General features: G+C 39.0%; 1 protein-coding gene across 1 annotated transcript in view; it reads right to left on the reverse strand.

Moving 5' to 3' along the window:
- adgrf6 (adhesion G protein-coupled receptor F6) overlaps positions 1-8176 on the reverse strand; it is a gene marked incomplete at its 3' end in the record, with an annotated part of 70852 nt that extends 62676 nt beyond the window's left edge. Inside the window, exons 1-20 of the mRNA XM_079889223.1 lie at positions 8035-8176; positions 7410-7513; positions 6946-7055; positions 6342-6390; positions 5984-6127; positions 5703-5867; positions 4830-4979; positions 4557-4730; positions 4430-4459; positions 4168-4311; positions 3921-4085; positions 3075-3221; positions 2575-2733; positions 2283-2429; positions 1852-1998; positions 1426-1572; positions 970-1122; positions 704-859; positions 274-420; positions 14-172 (exon numbers count right to left, since the gene is read on the reverse strand). Of these exons, the coding sequence (XP_079745349.1) occupies positions 14-172; positions 274-420; positions 704-859; positions 970-1122; positions 1426-1572; positions 1852-1998; positions 2283-2429; positions 2575-2733; positions 3075-3221; positions 3921-4085; positions 4168-4311; positions 4430-4459; positions 4557-4730; positions 4830-4979; positions 5703-5867; positions 5984-6127; positions 6342-6390; positions 6946-7055; positions 7410-7422 (2506 nt within the window). The 5' untranslated portion in view covers positions 7423-7513; positions 8035-8176. The remainder of the gene's footprint in view (positions 1-13; positions 173-273; positions 421-703; positions 860-969; positions 1123-1425; positions 1573-1851; positions 1999-2282; positions 2430-2574; positions 2734-3074; positions 3222-3920; positions 4086-4167; positions 4312-4429; positions 4460-4556; positions 4731-4829; positions 4980-5702; positions 5868-5983; positions 6128-6341; positions 6391-6945; positions 7056-7409; positions 7514-8034) is intronic.
- Between the last annotated feature and the right edge of the window lie 4717 nt (positions 8177-12893).

The following is a 12893-nucleotide window of genomic DNA, read 5'->3' on the forward strand; positions in this document are numbered from 1 at the left end:
TGAGATTTCTTACCTCTCTGGCAAAGCGGACCCTCTGAAGGGAGAGCTTGAATACATCCACAAGTGCCTCCCACAATCTCATCACACTTATGATAGGCCCTGCAGGTGTCATTGGGCCAAACATGACGCTCCTCACACTTGCACTCATATTGTGTTCCATTTAACCCACACACTGTAATAGAATAGGATTTATTAAACTGTGTTCAAACTGTCAATTTGTCCTAATACTGAACTCATCTTAGTATGTGACATGATAAAACATTCAGCTCTCACCAGTAGTCATGTCGATATCTGTGATATTTATGCTGTTGCTCAGAGTCAAAGGCAGGCTGATATTTCTGATGAGATTTCGTAAGTAGTTCACCAGGAACAAGTCAAAGAATCTCACATCAATGTCAACCATGTACTTAGAAGGCAGTACTGCAAAAAAAAAATAAACAGAAGCAGATTAGTCCAAGTAATTCAATTCTTAAAATAACTAAAAATATTTTTTGTAATTTTTTTTTAATGACCTTTGTAGCCTGTGGTGTAAAATTTAAAAGAACATTAATGTGTTGTTAATAGAGTTATTTGCAATCAAAAACAAACACATAATCAGTCTGTCAATCCTAGTAGCAAAATGCAGGAAAATAAAAGCAAGAAAAACAGATCAAATAAATTAAAGGGATAAAACTGATGTTGTAGATTGACGCCAGTGTCTCACCTTGACAGAACTGTCCATCCACTGGAAGGGCATTGATACATGTACATGATCCATCAGTGATGACATCACAGGCCTCGTATGAGTGACACGTGTCATTTGGCCAAACAAACAGACCCTCACATTTACACTGATACTGCGTTTGGTTCAATGAACACACTGAAAAGCACAAGAAGAGTCCAAACATCAAATAATTGATGTCAGTATTCATGAAGTATAGAGTTTATTCTTAGCTATTTAACAGTACAAAGCAGAGACAGAGCTCTTACCAGTAGTTATGTTGATTTCTGTAATGTTAGTGCTGTCACTGATTATGTAGGGCAAATTAAAAGACATCAGAAGGGTCCTCAGCTGCTCAGTGACGCTACTATCCACACTATTGATCTGAATTTCAATCAGATATTCAGTCAAAGGTAGAGTCACTGTAGAAAAAAAGATTTAAAAAAAAAATAAATCATGATAATGCCTTTTACCAACAAATAAAATAATCAAAGTTCACAAAAGAAAATTATTAACAGACAATTATTTTTTCAGGCCATAGGATTTCATGTAACAGTTCTTTTTAAAACAACTTTATTATGTATTTAAGCAGCTTTTATCATGGCAGAAAACAGAAACGACAGAAACACACACCAAACCATATAATAGACTGAATTGATATTTCTGTCAAATTTACTTGCAATATAAATCAAATACATCATGAAGTATATTTTCTACATGCTCACCATTGCATGGGTTACTGATGCTGATTGGTTGATTCATATTTGTTACAGTAAACCCACTCAAGCAGGAACAGTTGTAACTCCCAATTGAGTTGGTGCAACGAGAGTTTGGACCACAAAACTCTGATGACTTTAGACATTCATTAACATCTATATTACAAGACAATATGAAATAGGTATTGTTGTTATAGGAACACTGAAATATGAATGTCACCTTAATGCAAATCTATGTTTTGGTAACTATAAATAGAGGATGAATAAAATGTAGTATGCAACAGTTAAAAAAAAACACCTAATTACGTCCAATTGTTAATTAAACAACAAACAGTGTTAAATATGATTTTATTGCAAAAATTGAAAAGTCTAAAAAACTACTCTAGGTTATTTTCCAAATATTAGACTGTATATAAATGTGATTATAGGATTTACCTCTACATGTGTTATTGATGCTGATGGTGAGATTTGAGTTTGTTACAGTGAATCCATCCAAACATGAGCAATTGTAACTTCCTCTTTCATTTGTGCAGTTGGAGTCTGGACCACATACAGATGGACTGACCTGACATTCATTTATATCTATGGAGAAAAAAAAGTAATTAAAACTATTACGTTTACAGTATTAAATAAGGTAAAAATTCTAAAGGCATGAAAGAATTCTGGTATTTAAACAAAAGTATTGATATTATAATTCCAAGATGGTAAAAAAGAAAAAAAAAATCATTTGTTTGATGATGTTACACCTCAAACAGGAACAGCTAAAACTCACACTAGTATTCATACAAACTGTAAAGAAATAGCAGCTCTGTACTCTCAATTTTATGAGACAAAAACAGAAAACAAAATCAGTTGATAATACTCACCCTGACATGAGTTGTTGCGACTCACAGGACTGTCTTTATTGGAGGTATTAAATCCACTCCAGCATGAACACATGTGACTCCCAATGATGTTAATACAATCTGAGTATTGACCACAAACTGACACTGCATCTTCACATTCATTGATGTCTGGAAAAAAAAGAGTGAGAAGCTATTGCAATAATGTTAAGATTTCTAAACCACCAAAACGTGTCAAGTGTCACAGAGTAAAACCATACTGGTCATGTTACTACAATTACAATCAGTACATTTGTGATCTAATGTGATTTCTTACCTCTCTGGCAAAGCGGACCCTCTGAAGGGAGAGCTTGAATACATCCACAAGTGCCTCCCACAATCTCATCACACTCATGATAGGCCCTGCAGGTGTCATTGGGCCAAACATGACGCTCCTCACACTTGCACTCATATTGTGTTCCATTTAACCCACACACTGTGAAAAAAAGAAATTATGGCAACTTTTTGGCTATATTCATACAATCAATAGAAGTCACTTAAAATTATTAGTGTTAAGTGTAAAACCAAGAAAGCATTTCTGAATCTTTGCATTTATAGGTAAAAATATATTATGGGAGTAACTTTGTGTTTAATGTGCATGTTTATATCCAAAGACATTCAGTGGCGCAGAAGGAAATATACAGTCTCAGCTCAAAATACCCCACATTTGATGATTTTATGAAGTCTATCTAACATACCTGATAAGAAATATAAAACTAATCTTAAAATTACACATTTTTGTACAAACACTGATGTAACGAAGCTTTCTGCTCTCACCAGTAGTCACGTCAACATCTGTGATATTTATGCTGTTGCTCAGAATGAGAGGAAAGCTGATGTTTGTGATTAGACTTCTTAAGTAGTTCACCAGGAACAAGTCAAAGAATCTCACATCAATGTCAATCTCATAGTTAGAAGGTGGTGCTGCAAAAAAAAAGAAAAAAAAGAACAGAAGCCAGTATAGCAGAACAAAAGTAAAACTATGTACCCTCACTGTCAAAAACAGGTTTTTCTTGATGCCACGGCCTTCTTTTGGAATGTTGTTGTGTTGCTGTATTTTTATGAAAGTTCTTACTCTGCTATGGAGATCAGCCGATTCTGATTCAGATTATTTTTATACACCAGTGTCCAATTATTGATATGCTGAACCAATTTTTATGTGATTTCTGCTTTCTGACACAATATCTGTATGATCATTTGACTACCAATATAAAAAAAACATTATATCCATTACCAATATTTTATTAATGAATTCATTTTCATATATGTTTTTAGTTATGGCAAAAAAAAAATTTGTTACACATTTCTCATTTTAATTAATTGCGGTGGGGGGTTCCCAAGTTGAGAAATTATCCAAACACTTCATTAAATAAGTTACTGTGAAAACTGTTGTTGGAAACTTTTCTTTATAGACTCACTAAAATGGTTACAATTATCGGTATACCAGATATAAAGAAAAGATAACCAATTAAGTTTAAGATTAAAAGTGTGCTTAAATTAAAAGTGTGAAATCACTGTCCATGATATTTAATTGCATTGGATTGCTACAAGTCAAATGTCAAATATAAAAAGTTATATTTTGTTGTTCTGTTGTTTTTCAGATTTATGAATGTAATGGCTCACCTTCTTTTAACTGGCAGAACTGTCCATCCACTGGAAGGGCATTGATACATGTACATGAACCATCAATGATGTCATCACAGGCCTCATATGAGTGACACGTGTCATTTGGCCAAACAAAAAGACCCTCACATTTACACTGATACTGAGTTTGGTTCAATGAACACACTGAAAAGCAGAATCAACAAGTTTATCATTCATTTATAAATGATGTATAAAGTACAAGTCAAAGCAGAGACAGAGCTCATACCAGTAGTTATGTTGATTTCTGTGATGTTAGTGCTGTCACTGATTTTGTAGGGCAAACTGAAAGACATCAAATAGCTCATCAGCTGATCAATGATGGAAGTATTCTCGGCATCTATCTGAATTTCAGTTAGATATTCAGCTGGAACTGGAATGAGTGTAGGAAAGATAAAAAGAGTTAGGAATATTCACTCTTCTCTTCCAATATTCATGAAAAAACAGTAGTTATATGTACTTCGGGATTTGAATCATATGTTTTTACGTACCTGTTGATGGTTGCCCACATGCAGTGTTATCTTCCAGGAAAAGGATGAGAATGGATTAGAAATAATCTTTAACAATATCTGAGGTCTTCTGTGAGATTGCAAACAGAAATGTATAAAACTATTTTACTTGTTATCTCGTTGACTGGTTGACAGAACTGTCTATCACTTGGAATATCATTGATGCAGCTGCATGTGTTGTTAGTGATGTCATCACAGCTCCCATATTCTGTGCACTTTTCACACGGCCAGAAATACTGATCCTCACATACACACTTGTATCCACTGTCATTGAAATTGCACACTAAGAAAGGATAAAACGTAAACATACGGTCATTTCTAACAGATCAGAACTGCTGTGTTTGTGTTCAGAAGCTCATGAAGGTCATGTGATATTCTTCACCTGTCGTGATGTCCACATCTAATACTTCAACCAGCTCATCTAACTGAAGTGGAAATGTGATGTTCTTAAAATATCTCCTCATCTCATCGATCACAGAGATGCTTGATGATTCCATCTCAATTTCAAACAATAAGTCTGTGAAGGGAAGTTCTGTGGCAGAGACAATAAGCATATTATTGTACTTTGTATGTTTTATTACAATATACATGTTTATGTAATTAATTATATTATCAATAGCAATGTGTAATACATAAAAAAAAAAAATAATCAAAAGTAGTTCCAACAGATGTTAATAGACTAAATTGTTTTGCTCAATTTAAAGCACAAAACTAGCAACTGTGCAATTTCACGTTAAAACTTTCAAAGTATCATGAGAGGCATTTTGGTGTCCATATATTTCACAGTATATATTTGTACATTTTGTTAACTGATATGTTAATGTACCAACCTACAGTAATTTTTTTTATTTAGTCTATTTTTTACCTTAAAAACCACCATAACACTATCAATGTTTACATAATTGATCAGAACTATTTAAAAAGATGATATTGAAATGATGCATGACACAGGGACTTTTGGGAACATTCTTAAATTGCTTTTCACCATAAATTATAAGGTGACTCATAATTTTTTACTTAAAAATATATTTAATGTAAACATGCATACAGTATATTGTCTTGTTAATTAAAATATAGATTTTCACTAAATTATATGCAAATTCATACTTTTTACTGTACTTTTTACTGTTACTTTTTAAATAGTAACTTACAGTTTACTATTTAACTTTTTTTTGCTGTAGCATTTTTAACATAAACATTAATACAGCTTTTTAAGAGTACATTTGCAGTTGGCTTGTTTGGTCATGATTCTTACCGCTCTCCAGCACACACATCTCTCCATCACTCGGAATACCACTGATACATCCACATGAGCCCAAACTGATGTCATCACAGGCCTCATACGTCTTGCAGTTGTTGTATGTCCATGCATAACCATCTTCACATACACACTGGTATTCGGTCACATTTGGCTGGCACACTAATGTAAATATAACAGAACTGGTTAACAACAGAATGTTTGCACAACATTAAAGATGAAAATTAAGCAGTAAGAATTACGTAAATAGCTTTTGATGACCGGTTTAACAGGCTCACCTGTTGTGATGTTCGCAGCAGTAATTTCAGTACTGTTGTCCAATTGAAGAGGGAATGTGATGGAGGCCAATGACGCTCTGATCTGTTCAATCACCACAGCTTGGGATGCATTCACTTCCACAACCACAATGAACTCCAATAGCTCTATACATGAGAAAATGAATGAGATTTTAATCATCATGCAGTCACAAGGAGGCCTGTACTCTTGAATAAAAGGACAAGACAAAACCATTGACAGACAAAATCCCAGACAAAAATAACAAAGCATATTAAGTTAATGTGTCTTGATTCTTATATAAATAACATCAAACAATTTTTATAACAGTGTGTAAGAAGAGGACAAAACAGTGAATTCAACCTGCGCTTCTTGGTAATCTATGATGCAGTTGCCCATCAATGTAGCTAAACTGTAAAAATAAAAACAACACAAAAATACATTTTTTATCTATTACATTTATCTATTACATCTAATACATTTATATATTATATAAACTTTTAGCATGCGAGTTGATCATGTGACCATGGCAGGGTTAATAACATTAACTAAATGAAATAAAATAAAATATAAATTAGTTCAAAAACAAACTAAACGGACACTAGAAATGTTGCCGTGGCAATAATCTGACACAAGTTTAGGTTGAAGTACTAAAATTATTAGCTAGAAATAAATAAAAACTAACACAAAATAAAACTAAATCTGAACTAAAAAATAAAGAAATTATAAAAAATGTATAATTTACAGAATTTCATTTGGGCCAATTGAAAATTTTTGAATGTTTTTATGCTATAAATTTCATGTTAAACATTTTAAAAGTGCTTTTAATGGTTAAAATATATATAATTATTAGTGAAAACTATATTATAGCAAGTTAATCTTAAAAAGACAGGAATCTGTTGTTTTTCCATACAGTACATGATTTGTGTTTATGTTCCCACAGTGAAAAAAAAGAACCTTCCCCTACCTCTAAATCTATACTTGTTTCTGGGAAATCAAGTGTTTCCACAACACATTCATGGGTCAGCAGGAGCGTCATTATGATTCCTGCAAAGTACTTTAATATTTTTCCTGTACCTGAGAAATAAAACATACACATAAATATATAGCATATAAACAGATATCAGATAAACCAAACATTTATTAGCACAGTCTCGGAAAAGATAATAAAGTTTACTGCATGAATTCTGTCAATGCAAATATGTAAACTGATAGTTTCAACAGTGAGCATTTTTGCAGGGTAAGAGCACCAAATTCGATCAATGTTTTAGTGAGATATCGTAAACAAACCCAGAAAATATCTGCCATTGTATAAGATCTAAAACCTAAAGGCTCAAGTGGTTAGAGATAATTGACTACAATGACTTGCATTACAGCATTTTTGTGACAAATGTTGTTACAGTGAACCAAAAATAATTTAGTTGATCTTACCTTGACCAGCCATGTTTCTCAATGATGTATGTTAAGTCAAAATCACTTCAACATATTTCTTCAGAACAAAAGGCAATTATATGGCTCATCCAGACACCTTATATCTGTAAAATAGGAAATTCTGTCATAGATAATCAGTGGACAATGATAAGACTACATTTTGATGTTTAAGGTCTTTTGTAATGTTCAGTGCTCAAAACAGTCAACTTTTCATGCTATTTGTCACAAATCAGCAGAAATTGTCATGATAACATGATTTTCCGTGACTTACAAAACGAAATTCCTTAAAAATCAGAAGAACTATGTGTTTGACCGTTCTATCCATTCATTTGTAAATATCTACATTAGGGTCAAATATTTAATGGAAGTACAGTACCCTGCAATAAAAAAGGATTGTTTCATAATAAATTACAATGACACAAACTGCAAGCACAAATAAGTATTGGTTGCGCACCAGTCAACAGCAATCGCACACCTGAATTTAGGTCAAATTTCTGCTCGTTTATATTAATGCCAGACAGAAATGACAACTTTCAAAAGTAAAGCATTGAACAATGCATTTTAAAGTCAAGGCTTTCTATGAATAAACTTAGAATAAGAATAAAGATTGATTTGTAACACCTACCTTTCCTCTGGAAACAACCATGAAGTGATGCCAAACTCGTATCTCAAGGTCTGAGATTTTGTTTCCTTGTCAAATGATCCACCTACAAAATCTTCCTGGAATTAACATGTCTTTGTGCAGGTCACCAAAATAATGTGACTGCGTGTGGGTTACCTGCTAGACCAGTTTAATTCTCTCTATTATTTCCTTGTTCTCTTGTTTGAAAAGAACAGAGAAGTAGGCTGAGTTTTAAAAGAAACAGTGTAAGGTCTTGTGGGCTACATTATCAGGAGTAAATCACATATATAATCAGATTATTGGCATATTATGGAAAGAGAATAGGCTATTATGACACACTTTATCAGGCCTTGTCTCTGAAATTCGATCAACAAAGCAAAACAATATCATATTTGAACAGCTGATAATAAATATATTTTAATATCTATTTAATCAACTCACTGTTTTACATTTGTATAAATATAAGAAAATGTATTTTCATGGCAGGAGTATAAAATATATTATCGTCATTGCATAATTGTACACTCCTAACAGCATCTGTGAATCGGAGTGTTTGAGAGTTGTTGTTATGCCGGATTCATCAGATTCCTTTACACTCAGTCAACATTATACTATCCTGTGCCCTGTGTGGAGTTGGTCCCACGCATTAGTAATCCTGAAAACCTTTATTACTTTATTAGCTTGTTCAGGTGTGCTTGATCAGGGCTGAAGCTAAACGGAGCTAAACTTTGGGCCTGATTGATACCTAACTGAATTTACTATGCACGATGGCTGCATGATTAATCGAAATGAAACAGCACACGATTTGGCAAAGGTTGCGATTATTTTATGCACAGCTTGTCAGTGAAGTACGACTAGCACACCGCAGAAGTAGATAGCAAGTTATTCCAGGAAATCCATATGGGCATCATAGGCTACTATAGCTGAATAAACAGAAGATTGAAACGCTTTGATTGTTTTTTTGTTTTTTTAAATGGTGTCTTTTGTTGGACAACAGGTTCATAAATGCTGCTCGTGTTTGGAATGATGTTTGGCGCGTGTTGCTTTTCCAAATTCACGCTATAAGCGACTCAAACTCGCAGTGCTTTCAGATGGACCAGCATTTACTACTGCCGTCCGTCACTGACAAGCTGGGCATAACAAATAATCGCAGCCTTTGCGATTTCATAATCACAATAAACCAAATCAGTTTAAGTGCGATTTCATGTTAATTAAGTGTGCTTGCTGAAAGCAGCACACTTATTGTTCTTCTTAAGTTTTCTTCTTCTTCTTATTAAGTGTGCTTGCTGAAAGCAGCACACTTACTGTTCTTCTTAAGTTTTCTTATTATTATTAAGTGTGCTTGCTGAAAGCAGCACACTTACTGTTCTTCTTAAGTTTTCTTATTATTATTATTATTATTATTCCCGGGAAAAATTTTTTGGCCAGCTCCTGCGCCTAGGCCCTTTGAGACAGAGACACCGTTCCAACTTTAAAACGTACGGTCAGTACCGGTTTAAGTTGCTCGCGAAGATGACATCACGAGTCCATGTCGTTTGTCCGCCACACTGGATTGAACAGAAAGCAAAACTAAATTTTCACAGGTCACAAATTTAGTCCGAACTTCACAAAACTAGACGTACATGATCCTTGGACCAAGCCTCACAAAAGTTACTAGAAGGATTTTTGATTTTCGGAAGCGTTTGCCCGTCACAGCCAAACGAAATCTGCGGCGTAGTCGCCAAAACAGGAAGTAGTTAATATTTCAGGAACTCTATCACGTATCGAAACCAAACTTTGTACATTAACTCAAGACTCCAATGTGAGGATGTACAAGATAAAAAATTAAAAAAAAATTCCAAAATTTTACATAATTTGGCAACCCCCCCCCCCCAGCTATTTGGTCAGCTCCTGCGCCTAGGCCCTTTGAGACAGAGACACCGTTCCAACTTTAAAACGTCCGGTCAGTACCGGTGTAAGTTGCTCGTGAAGTTGACATCATGAGTCCATGTCGTTTGTCCGCAATATTGGATTGAACAGAAAGCTAAACGTCTCGGTTACGTATGTAACCCTCGTTCCCTGAGTAGGGAACGGAGACGTTACGTCGGATGACGACGAATGGGGTTTCGCTTAGAAAGCCTATCATCTTCGAGTATATAAAACGAGCCAATGGCAATGAAATGCCATGGGTCTGCGGAATTTGCATAGCGTATCTCCGCCCCACGCAGGGGGTATATAAGGAAGTGCGCGAGCAACATGCAGACTATGTCTTCGCTGAGGAGCCGAGACTGAACTCAGGCGTTCCAGCGGTACAGCGGAAGTGGCAGGGAGACGTAACGTCTCCGTTCCCTACTCAGGGAACGAGGGTTACATACGTAACCAAGACGTTCCCTTTCGTTGTCACTCCGAGTTACGTCGGATGACGACGAATGGGGTTCCCAGTGAAATCACGCCACCTCTCGACTGTCTTCCAGTGCCCTGCGTAAGTCTGAGCTCCCTGTCGTGAGACTAGCACGGACGAAGGAGTCCTACTTAACACAGGAATACCAAGGTACACTGGGAAGCATATCCAGTGGAAATATGCAATCATGCCCAACCCGAAGGGGGGGACTTGGAATACACATATGACCCCGAAGGGCTGCATACGGAATAACACTGGGGTGTCCAGCCGCAGGTGGAATATTTCAACCCCAGGGGTGGCAAGGTGGCTTGCCAAGGGAAGACACATGCTCAGAGAGGCTTACAGTGGAAATACACACGTGGGGGTCGCCCGGAGGGGAACCATGCACATGGAGGCACCTAGCCAAGCGCGAAAGCTGCCGGTGGCATAACTCTGGCGTTGACGTCGTCAGTGCTGGAGGAGACTCAGGGCTTATTAGGCTCACCTGAGGAGAATATCGCACGTATCCCGTCCGTGGAGAGGAATGGCGAGCAAGCGAAGACACCTGAGCAGAATCTAGTACCGGCTAGTTGAAGCGAGTACATGAGAAGAAACTGGCTCCACTCGGAGATTGTAGAATCTCGCGAATGTGTTAGGTGTCGCCCAGCCTGCAGCTCTGCAGATGTCTGTTAGCGAGGCGCCATGCGCTAGAGCCCAAGAGGATGCCACACTCCGAGTGGAGTGGGCCGTCACACCAAGGGGGCATGGTCGACCTTGCTGCTGGTATGCCAAAGCAATGGCGTCCACTATCCAGTGAGACAACCTTTGCTTGGAGAGAGCCTTTCCCTTCAGCTTCCCACCATGACAGACAAAGAGCTGGTCTGAGGTCCTGAAACACTGCGTCCTGTCAACGTAAGCACGGAGTGCGCGTACTGGACAGAGCAGTGCCAAGGCTGGGTCTGCCTCCTCCAAAGGCAGCGCTTGCAGGTTCACCACCTGGTCTCGAAAGGGTGTGGTGGGAACCTTGGGCACATATCCAGGCCGGGGTCTCAGGATCACGTGAGAGTTAGCCGGCCCGAATTCCAGGCACGCTTTGTCAACCGAAAATGCCTGCAGGTCCCCTACCCTCTTGATGGAGGCCAATGCAACCAGGAGCGCTGTCTTCATTGACAGGAACTTAAGCTCCACTGATTGCAGAGGCTCAAAGGGAGCACTCTGCAGGGCAGTTAAAACCACTGAGAGGTCCCAAGAGGGTACGAGGGGAGGACGAGGAGGATTCAATCTCCTGGCTCCCCTCAGGAACCTGACGATCAGGTCGTGCTTTCCTAAGGACTTACCATCAACTGCGTTGTGATGTGCGGCGATGGCGGCAACATACACTTTCAGGGTGGAGGGAGACAGCCTTCGCTCCAACCCTTCTTGCAGGAAGGAAAGCACGGCACTGATGGGGCATTTCGTGGGTTCTAGATTCTTAGAAGAACACCAGTTGACGAAGAGGTTCCACTTCAACGCATAGACATGTCTCGTGGACGATGCTCTAGCGGAAGTGATGGTAGCCACCACCGCTGGTGGTAGGGTACTCAAACCTACCTCGTCCCGTCCAGGAGCCACACGTGGAGGTTCCATAGATCGGGACGAGGGTGCCATAAGGTGCCCCGTCCCTGAGAAAGCAGGTCCTTCCTCAGGGGAATAGGCCAGGCAGGGAGGTGCTGTCGCGAGGAGAACTAGTTCTGAGAACCAGGTGCGGTTGTGCCAATACGGGGCAACCAAAATTACCTGCTCCTCGTCCTCCCTGATCTTGCGCAAGGTCTGCGCAAGAAGGCTCACTGGGGGAAACGCATACTTGCGGAGGCCCCGCGGCCAGCTGTGTGCCAGTGCATCCGTGCCGAGCGTGCCCTCGGTCAGGGAATAAAACAGGTCGCAGTGGGACGAGTCGTGGGAGGCAAACAGGTCTACCTGTGCGTCGCCGAACTGATCCCAAATCAGCTGGACCGTCTGGGGATGGAGTCGCCACTCTCCAGCGAGAGGCCGAACTCGAGACAGCTCGTCGGCCGCCTGGTTCAGGTGTCCCGGGATATAAATGGCTCGAAGCGACCTCAGATGCTTCTGACTCCATATGAGGAGGTGGCGGGCGAGTTGCGACATACGGCGGGAGCGTAGACCACCTTGATGGTTGATGTACGCTACTGTGGCGGTATTGTCTGATCGGACCAGTACGTGTTGACCCTTGAGCAACGCCCGAAAGCGGTGCAGGGCAAGGCGTACAGCCAGCAACTCGAGGCAATTGACATGCCAAAGGCGCTGGGGTCCTGTCCAGGAGCCCGCGGCAGCATGTCCATTGCACATGGCACCCCAACCCGTGGCGGAGGCATCTGTTGATACAACAACATGCCTGGAAGCTCGTTCTAAGGGAACTCCAGCCCGTAGAAATTTGAGGTTCGACCACGGGGGGAAGGTCTGACGGCAGGCCGGAGTCACTTGGACTCGGCACGTGCCGTGTTGC

The sequence above is a fragment of the Squalius cephalus genome (assembly GCF_949319135.1).
Source record: "Squalius cephalus genome assembly, chromosome: 12".
NCBI lineage: Eukaryota > Metazoa > Chordata > Actinopteri > Cypriniformes > Leuciscidae > Squalius > Squalius cephalus.